General features: G+C 48.8%; 1 protein-coding gene across 3 annotated transcripts in view; it reads left to right on the top strand.

The window, feature by feature from the left end:
• The first annotated feature begins 1,312 nt into the window (after window positions 1-1,312).
• The window catches only part of NEURL1 (neuralized E3 ubiquitin protein ligase 1), a 62,332-nt gene continuing 47,496 nt past the window's right edge, over window positions 1,313-16,148 (top strand). The window contains exons 1-2 of one of the 3 annotated variants that reach the window (XM_019725053.3): window positions 1,313-2,061; window positions 3,186-3,293. In XM_019725053.3, the coding sequence (XP_019580612.1) occupies window positions 1,977-2,061; window positions 3,186-3,293 (193 nt within the window). In that variant the 5' untranslated portion in view covers window positions 1,313-1,976. Of the gene's footprint in view, window positions 2,062-3,185; window positions 3,294-3,386; window positions 3,433-16,148 lie in introns of those variants that run through there. The other 2 variants (XM_019725055.3, XM_019725057.3) reach the window with 2 other exon arrangements.

Here is a 16,148-nt window from a genome sequence, read left to right as displayed (position 1 = left end):
GCTGGAGGGCAGGGGAGAGAAATAAAGGGCGGCTCAGAGGCTTTACTCCCAGGGATCTTAATGGAGTTCCTCTGCTGGCAAGCAGGGAGATTCGCCCATTCCACAAATACTTTTTGATAGTCTGTCATACGCCAGGCACTCTCCTAGGGGCTGGGGACTTCATGATGAATGGAGTTGACCGCTCTCTCCCCTCACAGAGCTTATGTTCTAATGGGGGAGGCAGAACATAAACAAGAAGGAAAGGCTACTTTCAAACTAATTCCAGAAAATGAAACAGAATAATGGTATGGAAAGTGACAAAATGTTGGGGCTTCCTTATTTGGGGTGGTTAGGGAAGGTCAGGAGGTGACACATGAGCTCTGCCTGAATAATAAAAAGCCATCACATGGAGACTTGAGGGAAGAAGCTTCCATAACAGGATGGATGAGATGCCCATTGCCAGCCCACTCCTTGCTAATTCTGGATCCAGAGTTGTTGAAGCCAGTCAGGGAGCTAGGGGTGACCTAGAGGAGCAGGACGGCAGATTCTCTTTGGGGGGAACTTGGCTCATCTTCTACCCGATAGATTAGGAGAGGGAGATGCCCCATGTCCACGTAGATATCTAGAGAATAACTCCCTTTGCCTTCCTGCAGGCTTCCTGGTACAGTGCTGAGCTACAGGATGGAAGTCATGTGAACAGGCTACTTGCTGAAGCCCCCTTCCTCCAGGAAGCCTCCTTTGACTGCTATAGGCCACAGAGGTCCCCCTTCCCCCACCTCTTATAGCTGACAGAACCACTTAGTTCAGAGTTGGTGGTTCTCCGATGGTTTGTCCCTGAGGTCTGTTTCCCCAGCTTGGCCAGCAACTCAATGTCCTAGGTCCAGTCTGTATTTATCAAAAGACCTCAGATGTTATGTGTCCAGTAACTGGACATCCTGGGTTTTTTGTTTTGAGCCATTGCCCCTTCACATCTGACTGAGAGTGGAGGAACAAGTGCTCGGGTTCCTAATCTCACTTCATTTATTTAATCATCCATGTGCTCATTAAATTGTTTTTCTTGAGCTTTTATTAAGTGCCAGGCCCCATCCTGGCACCCAGGGAGATCAATGTTCTTTTGCTTTACCGTTTCTCTTGTTTTCAAGACCACGTTCCACTGTCTGTGAGAGGGCGAAGTCCAACCCCTGGAGTCCCACCTCTGCCTGACATCTTAATGCCACCTGCATCCGGGGGCCCCCCGCTCCACAGATAGTTTCTGGCACCCGGGAACGCGGACCACCTCTGGCTGAACAGGCGCGCGCGTGTCACTAAGACGCTCATTCACCGGCGCAGCTGTCACCATAACAACCGGTGTGAGGGAATCCTAGCGACGGCTGGGGGCGGGGGTGGGGGCGACGGTGGCTGGAGCGTGGCGGCCGGGGGAGACCAACCACCGCGGGAGCGCCCAGCAAGCCCCGCGCTCCACGGAGCCCCGCTCCATGCAGACCCGCCGGCGGGAGGGCGCCACGCACGTCGCCGCAGCGGCCGTCCCCGCGGGCGGGGACCGAGCCTGCCGCTGAGCTGCCGAGCCGCTGGACAGGCCGAGCCGCTGAGCGCCGGGAGCCCTGACTCTATGGCCTTGGGGGAGCGCGCCGGAGCCACCGCGCCGCCCACCACCAGCCAGAACCCGAGCGCCAGCTGGAGGAAGGGGGCAGCCCCGGGCACCGCCGGCCCGGACTCAGGGGCCCTCCCGCGGCCCCCGCCCCCGCCGCCGCCGCGGGCAATGGCAGGCAGGTAGCCAGCTCGCGCGAGGACCCTCGCGGCGGGCAGGACCCGCAGAGGACCGCGGAGCCCAGAGAGAGGGAGGAGAGGAGCGGCCGGCCCGCCCCCGGCCGCAGCCCCACCGGGGCCCTCCCCCGGCGGCGCGCTCCGGCGCGCGCACACACACGCGCTCTGTACCTCCGCTCCTGCCCAGCCTCTGCTGCCCTCTGCGAGTGCCGAATCCCCTGGGGCCTGATGCCATGGGTAACAACTTCTCTAGTATCCCCTCTCTGCCCCGAGGAAACCCGAACCGGCCGCCGCGGGGCCACTCCCAAAATCTCAAAGGTAAGGCTCCGCGCGCTGGGCGCAGCTGGAAGACTGGGGCTCAGGTGGAGGGCAGCGAGAGGTGGACAGTGTGGTTAGGGAGGATGGGCAGGTGCCACCTGTTGTGTGTATTTGGAGACAGGAGATGCCATGGAGGTAGGCTCAGGCTGGGGGCGGCCGGTGGTGATGATGGAAATCCGGAGGATGGCGTTTGGAGGGGTCTACGCAGTTCTCCCTGCCAGCACTGGGAACGTCACTGGAGTTCCCAGGCCGTGATGCTTGGTGAGCGTGTAGGCGTGAAGAAGGGTATTTGCCGGGTGGATAGGGCAGTGTGGTGTGAGGTTCAGGCCGGACAGTTGTGCTTTTCAGGGAGGCATCACAGTCTCCGTTTCCATCTGCCCAGGGCTGGAGAGGTCTTGCTGGAAGCACTAGTTGCATTTCCAATTGGTGGGATCCAGGACTGATTTATAGTAGCCTGGAAGAAGGGGCCAAAGCTGATGGCTTCCGGGGTCCTCTGCAGCTATTGACTTTTGCATTCACTGAATCAGCTTGATTTCTGCTTCCCCCAAAGGCCTAATGTCCAATTGGGTTCCTAGAAAGGAGGTGCTGGGAGCCTTGAAACAGGAAGATTTACCAGCAAAGTCTTTGCTGTCTGAGTCCCTGACCCACCAGCACCCTCAGGGAGGCCCTAGGGCCAGTTTTTGTCCCTGCAGCTTCCAGTGCTGTCTCTGACCTTTGCAAGACAGAACTGAGTCCTCCTGGGCTCTCAGATCCCACTGATTCCCCTCAGGAAGCTACTTTTCTATTATTCTCAGAACTAGCCGGCACTTGTCCTGGCATTCTGGGCATTCTGGTGGCTGAGAACCAGGAAGGGGGAACAACGCACTCCTTCAGACCCCCACGTTATGAGAAGGGTGATAGCAATGCCCTTTGACAGAGTATTGATGGTAACAAAGAATTTTCACAAACAGCTTTTCATGTGAGCAAGGAAAGTGGTCTAGGGAGTCAGCAGAGCTAATAAGACCCGTTTTAAAGTTGAGGAGAACCATTGCTTGCTTCAGGTTCCCAAAGCCAGTGAGAGGTAGAGCTAGGCTGCAGACCTATATTTTCTGACTTGGAATTCTGTCCTCTCTTTTGCTGGACAGTTAACCTTCAAGACTGGGGGAGAGGAGGAGAGACGGGACCACCGTCCTGCATTCTAACTCCAACCCTTTCAGAACTTCAGCTCTCACTCGGCTCGGGAAAATCAATGGGTTTGTTGTGTCTTTCTGGAAATTAATATGGCGGTACACGTCAAGACCTTTTAAAATATCGTATTCATTGGCCTTGTGATTCCACCTAGAGGAATTGATCCTAAGGAAATGGAGATGCAGGCAAATACTTATGCACTAGGTGAGGAAGTTCATGGCCGTGTTATTTGTACCAGGATCATGTGATCATGGTATAAACACCCTGTGATCATGGTATAGCCTCCTGGTGGAATATTATGCAATCTTTAAAACTATATTTTTGAAGAATATTTGATGACTTGGGACAAGGCTCACAGCAGCGTAAGGACAGTTGAAAAAGCAGGATATGAAGTTGTATAAACTATAAGATCCCAATTTTGTTAAAAAAAAAAAAAAAAAAAAAGACCTGAATGCCAAAAAAAATCAACCACGGAAAGAAAGTTTCCAAAAGGTTAAGAGTGGTTTCCTCTAGGTAACGGGATCACATAAGACTCTGTCTTTTCTTTTTTTATATTTTGCTCATTTCAAATATTTCTACAATAAGCAAATACTGTTTTTTTATATAATTGGAAATAAGCTCTGTTAGCACATGTAAAGACTGTTTCTGCGCGTTGGAAACAGATTCCTAATGATGAAAGAAGAGGTGGACGTCATCCAGTTCAGTGTCTCCCTTACAAGTGAGAAGAATGAGGGGAATGGACAGTGATTAATTGGCCCAGTTTACTCAGTGGGTCAGTCCAGACAAGGTGGCAAAGCCCGGCTAAGTCCTTCAAGGGTGGGGTTAGCTGGGGGCCTGTGAGTTGACTTGGTGCTTTAATGCTCACAAACTACCCAAAAAGGCCCTGCCCCATCCTTGAATCCTAGGGAAGCTCAGAGAACACCTCCATAATTGTACCTTTTTTTTACCTGAAGTTTGGGCTTGTGGGGATGTGAGGTCTCTGAGGCGGGGGTCTTTGGCAAGAGAGAGAGTGGGCAGGAGAGGCTCTGAGGCTCTCTCACCACCTGGCCCCCACCCTAGCTTCCTCCACCGGACTCCACCCCTGGCTGACCTGGGAAACCCCACTTCTGCTGCCTCCCTGGGACTAAATGGTGGAGAAATTCTCTCCCGGCAGTCTCCCTCCCCCATCCATTTCCCTTCCGGCTCAGTTTACCGACGTCCACTCTTCCCCGCCCCTACCCACACACCTGCTGGAGGTGGCCATGAGAATTTTGATTCTGCTCCTTCTAAGCCTAAGACGAAGGCCCAGAGCATGCCCATGAAGGCCACCTGTGGGTTCCTTCCATCCTCCATCCAGGGTCCTGATGCTCCTTCTCAGCCTGACTTCTCTCCATCCTAATAGAGCCGTCAGCTTCCCTCTGTGATTGTTTTAGTGTTCACTCCAAATTCCCTTCTGACTGTATCAGCACTGACCGAGGAGTCTTCCCTGATATATCAATGGTCATCCAGATCCATTCCACTTGTATTGGTGTTGACCTTGGTACTGGCTGTGATTCTAAGACTGTCCACCTAGAGTTCTGCTAGATTGTTTCAGTCCTCGCCCAGAATTCAGTTCTAATTCTTATCACTGTCCATGTAGAAATTTGCTGGGGGCAGGGAACTCTCGATTTTTTCTCTCCTATAATTGCAATTTGTATTGATTTCTCATCATTTTAATGAAAACAACTGGAAGGAGCCTGGTGTAATAGGGACCCTGGGACTCACTGGAGATCTAAGATTGGTCTGGCTGTCAAGCTGACTTGAAACAAGGCTCGTCCATCACCTGTCAGATGGCAGACTGTGTGGTCTTCTTCCTGGAGACACAGTGACCTCACTGCACTGCTGGTGATTCCCACTGGGGTCTGAGCAGTGTTGGTCTGGAGTGTCCAGGGGAGAGGTCCTGGGTATAGCTCTAGGCTTAGGACCAACAGACAGCTACAATGAGCTGCTGTGTGCCTGGCTCAGAGGTGAGGGCTCCTGACGTTCACAGGCTGAACGTCTGCTTGAAAAGGCAAGGCTGAGGGAGGGAATGGGGTCAAGTACTTGGTTGGGTTGTTGAAATCCCAGATGTGTGTGGGCAGAGGTCAGAAATGGGGGATTAAGGAAGGATTTGAGCTGGATGTGGAGGGAACTGCAGAAATTGGAGAGATGGCAAGGGGTGTAGTGGGAGTCCTAGAGTGTGGGGAGGAGGGTGAGGGAAGGGACATACAGAAAAGACTTGGAGGTAGGAATGGGTAAGTGTGTATACAATCTCAGTGAAGGGCACAGGGTGACTGGGCAGGGGGTTCATGCTTCCTGGAGATGGATAAGAGAATCAAGGTCTTCCTCCTTCCCCAGCTCTTTCTGAGCACCTGCCTGCTTGGGAGAAAAGTAACTAGGAAATCTTTGGGGAGGACTCCTCAGCCCCAGTGGTCACCTATAGATGGGGATTGGATGGGCCACCTCCCGTCTTTTTTTTATTGTGGTAAAAGTCACATAACATAAAATTCACCATTTCAACATTTTAAAGTGTACAATTCAGTGGCATTTTGTACATTCACAATATTGAGCAACCACCATCTCTATCTAGTTCCAGAACATTTTCATCACCCCAAAAGGAAAGCCTGTAAGCAGTCACTTCCCCTTATCCACTCCCCTGAATCCCTGGCAACCACTTTCTGTCATGGATTTGCCAATTCTGGGTGTTTCATATAAATAGAATCGCACTGTATTTGTCCTTTTGTGTCTGGCTTCTTTCACTTAGCATGATGTTTTCAAGGTTCATCTATGTTGTACGAGGTCTGACAATTAAGTTCACGAACTCATCCTAGAAAAAGTGCTGCATACCTCATTGCTGAATATCATTATGGTCACCTTCAAAGTATCCCCTTGGAAAGCTATGCACCGAAGCCGGCACCTAGTCCACCCTTTAAAGCAATTTTGGAATTCTTTTTCTGGAATGGCCATCACAGCTGTCATCGTATTACCTTTGATGTCCTGAATGTCACGAAATGTCTTCCTTTCATTAGTTCCTTTATCTTCGGGTAAAGAAGGAGGTCATTGGGGGCCAGATCAGGTGAGTAGGGAGGGTGTTCCGATACAGTTATTTGTTCACTCGCTAAAAACTCCCTCACGGACAGTGCCGTGTGAGCTGGTGAATTGTCGTGATGCAAAAGCCATGAATTGTTGGCGAAAAGTTCAGGTCGTCTAACTTTTTCACACAGGCTTTTCAGCACTTCCAAACAGTAAATTTGGTTAACTGTCCAGTTGGTACAAATTCATAATGAGTTATCCTTCTGATATAAAAAAAGGTTAGCAACATTGAAGTTCATGAACTTAATTGCCAGACCTCATAACATGTCTTCTTTCCTTTTTGTAGCTGAATAATATTCCATTGTATATATATATATATATATGCCACATTTGGTATATCCATTTGTCAGTTGATTGATATTTGAGTTGTTCCCACCTTTTGGTTATTGTGAATTTTGCTGCTATGAATGTGTGTATAAGTTTTTGTTTGAACACCTGTTTTCAGTTCTTTGTCGTATATAACTAGGAGTGAACTTCCCATCTCTTCAAAGCTGGTACTTATTGAATTGGACATTTCACAAAGCCACTGGTTATGACAGCTGCAGGGAGATTGTCCCCCTCCAGGTTTGGCTGGGTGTGACATTGTTTCCAGAATCTCTTTTCCATCCTGGCTGAGGCTCCTGGCCCTGAAGGAGGAGCCTCTGCCTTTGGCCGACGAGCCTTAATTCTTTGAGGTGGGCCAGAGTGAGCCACCGGAACTTTTCTGCAGACCCTGCCCTTCCTCCGTGCTCTCTGAGGGTGGTGGTGCTGTAGTCCTACCTATTTTCCAGCCTTCACATTCTCTCTGCTACTTCCTGATCTGGTTCCTTATCCCAGATATTGCCAATAGCTGGCCTCTTTGCCTTCAGTTCCTCTTTTGATGCTGCTAGAGTGAGCTGTCTAAAGCAGTCCTTTCATCACGCCCCTCCCCTATCCACAGCCTCCAAGGTTATGACCCAGATTGCCATAATCAGATATTCAAGGTCTCAGTCCTTTGGCCAACCCACAGATATTCCCACAGCCCTTGTCTCGGCTCCTTCCTTGGTTGTCACGATGCTTGCAGGTTAGGTGAGCTCATCCAGCGCCACCCCCAGTGATGCAGCAAACAGACCTGGAAAAGGGGGCTGGAGTCCTCTTCTGACCCTCCAAACTTCAGAGAGTCTGGGCTGAGACAGCCCCCATGTTGAACCCTGAACATGCCTTGTTGATTTTTAGTTCAGTCTGACCTCTGAACCCTGTATTGTTAATCATAACAGTAATATTTTTAGCTACTGTGTGTTGGGTGGTTACTGTGTGCCATGTACTTACATGGAGATTATTTAGATTAATATCCTCCTGACAAGCTACTGAGGGAGGTATCGTCACCATTTTATAGATGGGGAAAGAGAGGTTAAGTAACTTATTGCAGACTACATAGTTAGTAACTGATGGAGCTGGGGTTGAAACCCAGGGCTCTCTGACTTTCGAGCTCCCTGTTGTGACTGGTAAACTATCCTGCCCCCATAGAACTCAGCCTTGGTGAGTTCTGTCTTCCATTGTGAGAAAGAAACTGGGGAACAATCTTCTGGTCTCTGGACAGAGCTCCAGAGGAGGGAGAGGGAGTAGCAGGGAGGTTTGGATGCTCCTTCCCAGCCCCCTGCCCCATACACCTGCCCTGCAGGGCTTTTAGCCAGGTAGACCTGTCAGGCAGCTATTGGTCACTTTCAAAGGAACTTTCTGTTTCTTTGGGCCAGTGTTTCTCAAAGGGAGGTTTTTCTACTGCCTGTATCAGCATTAGCATCACCTGGAAGTGTGTCGAAATGCACACACGAAATGTGTGCTGCTGCTCACAAAGGCCAGACCCATTGTCTCAGAATATCTTGGGGATGGGGTCCCCAAACCTGCATGTTTAACAAGATCCCCAGGTCATTCTGATTTACCCCAAGGTCTGAGAACTATCAAGACTGTGGGGCCTCAGAACAGTTTCACTCTGACACCCTTGGAGTTGGTGAGATCAGACATCTCAGAAGAGGGGAACCTGGAGTTGGATAGAGAAGAGTTGGAATGGAGTTATAAGGGTATCTCGCTGAGGGCATGGCAGCGAAGGTATGGAGGCAAGAAAATGCAAGGTGTGTGCAGGGCCAATGAGCAATTCCTCCCACCTGGGGTGTGGGGCAAACAGGTCAATCTTTGAAGGTAGGCTGGGGCCGGATCTTGGAAGGCCTCTGATGTCAGAATGAATGGTTTAGACTTTGTCATGTAGGCAGTGGGAGCCATGAATGGCTTTTGAGCAGAGGAGTGTAGTAATTTCATTTAAATACTAACAAGAGCAGCAGCAGAATACAGGCTGAGGGGAGGAGGGAATGACGCATCTTGAGCTGCTGGGAGGTGAGTGGAGGCTGCAGGACTTCTGTCTTAGGCCTAGCTCATAGGGCTGGTGGGACAGGCAAGCTGATGACTCCATCTAGGAATCATGCATCTGGAAGCATTTCTGACCTATGGCTCTGGTCAGCAGGGCCATTGCTCATCAGGAAAAAAAAAAAAGCATTTTTAAGAAGCCTAAATTTTGATCCTGTGTACTATGCTGAGTGGATTCATGTAGGTTAATTCATTTAATCTCCCAATAAATGTGAGATAGGTATTATTCCCATTTTATAGGTGAGAGGGTTGAGACTAATGGATGTGAAGAATTTTATCCTGAAACACTGAACTAGGAAATGGCAGAGCTGGGATTTCTACCCAGGATACTAAAGCCCATGAGGGAGAAAATTTGTCTTGGAGGGAATTTCTGCATACTGGGGCCCTCTTTTCCCTGACCCTCTTGGATGGTATGTGCCCACTTCCAAGATGTGCATACTGGGGCCCAGGCATTGGCTCTAGAGCTCAAGATGGAGGTAGGATGAGCACGAGTGGTAACAGAAGGAGGAAGAGTGAGGGAGGAAGGAGGGCAGGAGCTGGTCGCTGCCCAGGGGACGCCTCCCCCCTGTGTACCAGCTTGCCTGGGCCTCTTTCCTGTTGGTCTGTGACTCTCTTGTTCTTGGTCCTGCACATCCAGGAGCTAGAGGATGAGGGGCTGCTTCTCACTGAGCCGGTTGCTTTGGCAACGCTGGGCAGGATGCAAGTGGTCTCCTTGGTAACACCTGGGAAACCTGCCTGCAGAGATAGAGAGAAGTGGACTGGCCAGCAGTCAGGCTGGGTGGTGCAGGCAGAGCCAGGCCAGGCCGCTGAGACCTAGGCTTGTGAGGAGGGTCAGGCTTATGGAATAGCCTGAGCTTCCTGTTGGCCATTTTCCAGAGGCCTTGGGAGCCTGCCTGGTGAGACCAGAGGTGCTAATAGGCAGCCCAGGAAGTGGAAGGAGATGGGGGTGGGGGTGGGAAGGGGGGAGACTGAGTCCCTGGATGACAGATCCAGCTACAAGGTTTATTAAAAGATGCTTATCAGAGGTCATTACCCAGATTCTGCTGCTTCGGGAAATGAGCAGGTGCTGACGCCTGTGGGGGGGTGGGGGTGGGGGTGCAGAGAGAAAAGACGGGTTGGGAGAGGAGGAGGAACTAGAGCTAGTCACTGAGAGGCAGGTGGGAGGCCTTGGCTTTCTGCTCTGGCTGCGGTTCTGGGTACAGGTGGGGCACTGTGCTGGGCTCTAGGACTGAAGTTCTCCCAGGGTGGGAGTTGGGATTCCAGGGATGCTCTGATGAGGAGGGCTCATTCTGTTGTTTAACAAATGCACGTGAAGCATCAGCGATGGGCCAAATGCTCTCGTAGGCATGAGGACGCGGTGGTACACAGAAATGATGAAGGTTCACTGCCAGGGAACTTCCTGTCCAGTGGGGGAGGCAGATGGGAACAAAAATGAATCAGAATATGATAACAGTTGCTAACATGCTGTGTGCTAGAGCCTGTGCTAAGCTTTTTTACACCTATTCTCTCATTTAATCTTTAAAACAGCCGTGTGAAGTATGATTATTAACCCCATTTATGGATATATAAACTGAGGCTCAGAGAGGTTGAGTAACTTGCCCAAGGTCACATGGCTGGTATGAGATAGAGCTGGGATTCTAGTCAAGATATCTCTGATTTTGTAGTTCGTTTTTTCTCTCTTTCTTTCATTCTTGTTTAATAACCTTTTTATTGTAGAACAGTTTTAGATTTAGAGTTATTGCAAAATAGCGTAGAGAGTTTCCACACATTCTATACCCAGTGTTCCCATTGTTAACATCTTACATTATTACGGAACATTTGTGGCAATGAATTAATATTGGTACATTGTTATTAACTGATAGCCATACTTTATTCAGATTTCCTCAGTTTTCCCGAACATTCTTTTTCTGCACCAGGATCCCATCCAGGATACTGAATTATGTTTTTTGTCACCACATCATTTATTTAGTTGTCAGGTTTTCTCAGGCTCCTCTTCGTTGTGACAACTTCTCACACTTTTCTTGTTTTTGATGACCTTGGCAATTTTGAGGATTCCTGGTTAGGTGTTTTGTAGACTGTCCCTCTATTGGGATTTCTCTGATGTTCTTCTCATGATTAGATGTGGTTATCGGTTTTGGAGAGAAAGACCATAGAGCTGAAGTGCCGTTTTCCTCACATCATATCAACGGTGCATGCTGTCAACATGATGTTGACCTTGATCACTCCGCTGAGGTAGTACGTGCTAGGTTTCTGCTCTGCAAAGTGAAAGTTACACTTCCCCCCTTTCCATATTGTGCTCTTTGGAAGAAAGTCCCTATGCACAGCCCACACGGAAGGGGTGGACAGTTATGCTCAACCTCCTTGAGGATGGGGGACCCAGTGCTTTAACTGCCCTGTCCAACGATTAATATTGCCTTAGTTACTTACCCAAGCAGTTACATTTGGGTAAGGACTGTGAAACAGAGCTTGACCTGGTCCTGGGCGTCTGGGAAAGTTTATCTAAGGAAGTGATCTGAAAATGAGTAGGAGTCAGCTTCATGTTCCTAGAGGGGGTGCTCCTGGCATGTTGGGTGTGGAATTATTCATTTAGCATCCCTACCCCTGCCTGTTAAATGTCACTGGCCACCTAAATGGCATTGTGACATTAAAAAGATAGCTCTTTCATATTTTTAAAAGCACCCCAGAAGGGGCAGTCCCATCTCCAGTTGACAGCCCTGAGCTGGGTGTGGCAGGCATTGGCAAAGGGTACCTGGTAGCGGGGCTAGCACAGCCCCTGTGCCTGAGAACAGAGCTTAGGGCTGGCTCACCGCTGCTGCGAAGTAGCAGGGGCTGAGCTCAGGCCAGTGTAATCCCAGCCCTCTAGGCCAAGGGACTTTCAGCAGAACATCATTAAGCAGCCGCTCCCTTGTCCACGGAAGAAGCTGCTGCTCACAAAGGCTGTCTGTATGGGGCTGGAACAGAAGGACAGAGGACCCTTCTTGGAATGAAGGGAGAGGCAGGAAGTACGTCTGCTGGCTTACCTGGATGGTCTTCTTTGCTTCTGCTGCCCCCAGAGTGCCATCCTGACTACTCTAGAGGGACAGAAAAGGGAGAACATTGCAAGGGGAAGGTGCTGTCGTCTGATTAGGGCGGTGGCAGTCCCACACGCTCCTGGCTTTCACCTGCGTGTTTCACCCTTGACTGCCCCAGCCTCTGCCTGGTATCTGTTGAAAGGCTGATCTCCAGGGGAGGGCCAGGCTAGAGTGTGTGTGTCCACTTGGGGGCGTCCAGGTGCCCCTGAAAGCAAGGGGAGGAGGCACTTTGCCCTGATCAGAGAGTCGCTGCCCCCTCTGTGCTGGGTGTGGTGCGGGATATGGAGAACTGAGAGGTGAGCACTGGGCATCGTCTGTCCTTGACGTGCTCATAGCCCGACCTCATCCAATCCAGACATCCGTCCATGTTGGCAGAAGGGTCCTGGAGCCCTTCTTCTCCTCTGTGTCTGCTTTCCTTTCCTGTTCTTTCCCTGCTCTTCCCAGCAAACACTCCTTTAAACACATTCTCCCTGAGGGAGAGGACTGGCAGGGGCTGGTGGAAGGGTCTCGTAGATACCAGAGAGAGATTGTTTTGTCCTCCCTTGTTTCTCAGCCCAGAGTTGGAGTTCTTAGCTCTAGAGAAGGGAAGTGACTTACTCAGGGTCATACAGCTGGATTGGACCAGGTGGTAATGAGGTCTCAAGGCTCTGTCCTTACAGAATTATGCTCTCAGGAGCTGGGGCATTCGCAGTGGTGGTGGGAAGGAATGCTTTTCCCAACTGTGATGCGTGCTGTCCCCAGGGCAACTCCTGGAAGGCTTTAAACAGAAGAATGACAAGATCACTTAGATGTCTTAGAAAGCTCTGGAGAAACAGAGGGGCAGGGGTGGGGCCAGGCTGGGGGTCCCTGCAGCCCTTTAGGGGAGGAGAGAGGTGGCTCCTGCCAGTGTGGGGCATCAAGCAAGGGAGGCAGGTAGATTGATCTGGGAGAGGCTTTAGAAGATTCTGACTCTGGGCAGTGGTCAGTGCGGCACCCAGGTGGCTTGGCATGGAAGAGCTTGGATATACCTGGGAGGTGGGCCTCTTGGGGGGACTAGGGTATGTGTGTGATGTGTGGGTGTTCCCTCGAGAGTTGTGTCCCACCCAGGGTCTCAAGGTCTTAGAGCCAGGAGGAGAGACAGGTTAGCCGGGCAGGGCTAGCCCTGAGCTCTTGGCTCCATCCCTACCCCTGGGACACTGTCAATAATTAATGTCCCTTCTGCTTTTCACAGGTGGCTCCTGGGTGGGCAGAGGCACCTGCGGTGTGATGTGCCTCGGGCTTTCTGCTGGTGCTCAAACCGGGGGCCTTCATTCCGGCCTTCGCCAGGCTTTCTCAGGTGGCTCCTCACTCCCTGTAGGGCCAGTCTCTCCTGCATGCCCGCATACACACACAAACCATAAAAGGTGGCCATAAATCAGCCGGGACAGGCCAAGGCTGCTCTGGTTTTCCCAGACACGAGATCAAAGCCCCAGACCCTCACCCTGGGGCTCAGTACTTATTAAATTATTAAGCCTTCGAGGGAGGGGAAAGCAGGCGGCACTGGATGGATGGCCATCTAGTAAACAGAATGTGGAGAAATGGGCTGAGAAATGAGGCAGCAGGTAGGAAAGGGGAAGAGGAGGAGAGAGAAAAGCTGTGCCCTGGGCTTGAACACTTTTCACAGGACTGTCTCTTATATTTGAATAGCACTTAAATAGTCCCCTCCTGCTTTCTCCTCCAGGATCTCGTTCAATTCCCATGGCAAGGATTCATAGGCCCACTTGACTGAGGAGAAACTGAGGCCCAGATTATCATGAGATTGTGAAAGTCCATACTTCTGAGTCCTGTTCCAGGCTCTTTCTCGGTCTCTTAATGGGACCTCTTTGAATCAACATTAGGTTAATGTCCATTCTTGACTCTTGCTTTCAGGATACAGACTGGGGTGAGTGAAAAAGCCCATCCTGATCCCAGTAGAACCAGCCAGGACCTCTTCCTGCCTCTGATTCCCCTGGAGTCCCCAGTTTCCAGGGACGAAGGCAGAGCTTGGACCCAAAAGAATGCCCTTCCCTACCTGAGGTAACAGGTTCTATCCCCAGCCCCCAATCCGGTTATTCTCAGGGAAACCCTTCTTTTCCTTGCAGCTTTATTGTGGTATAGTTGACAAAATTGTAATATATTTAAAGTGTAAAATCTGATGATGTGATATATGTATACATTGTGAAATGACTCCCACAATCAAATTAATTAACACATCTACCACCTCACATAGTTACTGTTTTTTTTCTTAAATATACCCAGAAGTGGGACTGCTAGATAATGTGGTAGTTCTATTTTTAATTTTTTCAGGAATTTCCATACTGTTTTCCAAAATGGTTGTACCAATTTACATTCCCACCAACAGTGTTTAAGGATTCCCTTTTTTCTGTGTCCTCATCAATGTTTGTTAGCACTTGTCTTTTTGATAATAGACATCTTACAGGTGTGAGATGGTATCTCATTGTGGTTTTGATTTGATTTCCCTAATGGTTAGTGACACTGAGCACCTTTTCATGTACCCGTTGGCCATTTGTGTGTCTCCTTTGGGGAAATGACTATTCAGGTCCTTTGCCTATTTTTTAATTGAGTTATTATTATTTTCTTGCTATTGTTCCTTATATATTTTGAATAATAACCCCTTATAAGATGTATGGTTTATAAACATTTTTTCCCATTCTGTAGATTGCATTTTTATTTTGTTGGTTGTTTCCTTTGGTATGCAAAAATGTTTTAGTTTGACGTAGCTTCACTTGTTTATTTTTTCTTTGTTGCCTGTCCTTTGGGTGTCAAATCCAAAATATCATTGCCAAGATCAATGTCAAGGAGCTTTACCCCTGTGTTTTCTTATAGGAGTTTTATGGTTTCATGTCTTATGTTCAGATCTTTAATTCATTTTGAGTTGATTTTTATATATTGTATGAGTTACGGATTGAATGTAATTCTTTTGCATGTATATCCAGTTTTCCCAACACCATTTATTGAAGAGACTATCCTTTCCCCATCTCGGCACCTTTATTGAAAATTAGTTGACCATGTATGAGTGGGTCTATATCTGCACGGTCTATGCTATTCCATTGATCTTTATGTCTGTTTTTATGTCAATATCATACTGTTTTGATTATTATAGCTTTGAAATATAGTTTGAAGTCACGAAGTGTCATGGCTCTAGCTTTGTTCTTTTTTGCTTTAGATTGCTTTAGCTACTCAGGGTCTTTTGTGGTTCCATACAAATTTTGAGATAGTTTTTTCCATTTTTGTGAAAAATGCTATTAGAATTTTGATAGGGATTGCATTGACTCTCTAGATTGCTTTGGGTAGTATGGACATTTAAAAAAATCAGTTCTTTTACTTCATGAACATGGAATATCTCTCTATTTTTGTCTTCTTTAATTTCTTTTATCAATGTTTTATAGTTTTCAGTGTATAGATGTTTTACCTAGTTGGTTCAATTTATCCCTAAGTATTTTATTCTTTTTGATGCTATTGTAAATGGGTTTATTAATTTCTTTTTTGGATAGTTTGTCATTATGACTGTTGTATGCTGATTTAGCATCCTGCAACTTTACAGAATTCGTTTATCAATTCTAACAATTTTTTGGTGGAGTCTTTAGAGTTTTCTATATATAAGATCATGTCATCTGCAAACAGACTGTTTTACTTCTTTTCTGATTTGGATGACTTTCATTTCTTTTTCTTGCTTAAGTGGCAAGGATTTCCAGTATTATGTCCAGTAGAAGAGGCAAGAGTGGACACCCTCTCCAGGGCTGGGGCTGGCAGATCCTCTGGGGCTGAGGAGATCAGCCAGATTCCCAGACCCTGCTGTGGAGCAAAGAGGATGGAGGAAGTGCTGGGACAAGGCTGGGAATGACCAGGAGACCACTCACGTGGAAGTTTCTGCATCAGAGAGCAGCCCTCCTGGAATCTGGGGCTCTGGTTGCACAACATTCCTCTGGTTCCTTCACTGCAAATGTGAAGGTACCTGTTTTAGGGAGTTTGGGTTTCCTCTTCTGGTCCCCAAGTTGAGGTTGAGTTAATGAAACAAAATATGGGAAAAATCTGGATCAGCTTTTGAGGAGAGTTTCCCAAGGTTCAGGACTTGAACTGAAAATAGGGGTTTACCGTCTGGTGCTAAGGTTCAGTTCCCAGGGCACCAGGTTCTATTTTGGGGTGAAGGTGCCATTTCTGCAGGCAGGATTCTGGCTTGGTGTTGAGGTACCTGTTTTAGAGGTTTGAGTTCCATGCTTGGGGTGAGGGTTCCATTCCTGGAAGGGAGTTTTCACTTCAGGGTTCAGGGTTTATGATTGCAATTGAGCTTTGAGTCTTGGGTCCAAGAATCCATTTTGGGGCTCCATATTCTAGGATTGGGTTGAGGTTCCCGTCTTGGGCTTG

The sequence above is a fragment of the Rhinolophus sinicus genome, chromosome 15 (genome assembly GCF_057876585.1).
Source record: "Rhinolophus sinicus isolate RSI-liver-muscle chromosome 15, RSI-T2T, whole genome shotgun sequence".
NCBI classification, from domain to species: Eukaryota; Metazoa; Chordata; class Mammalia; order Chiroptera; family Rhinolophidae; genus Rhinolophus; species Rhinolophus sinicus.
The sequence above is the reverse complement of the archived record's forward strand: the minus strand, read 5'-3'. Positions and strand labels throughout refer to the sequence as shown.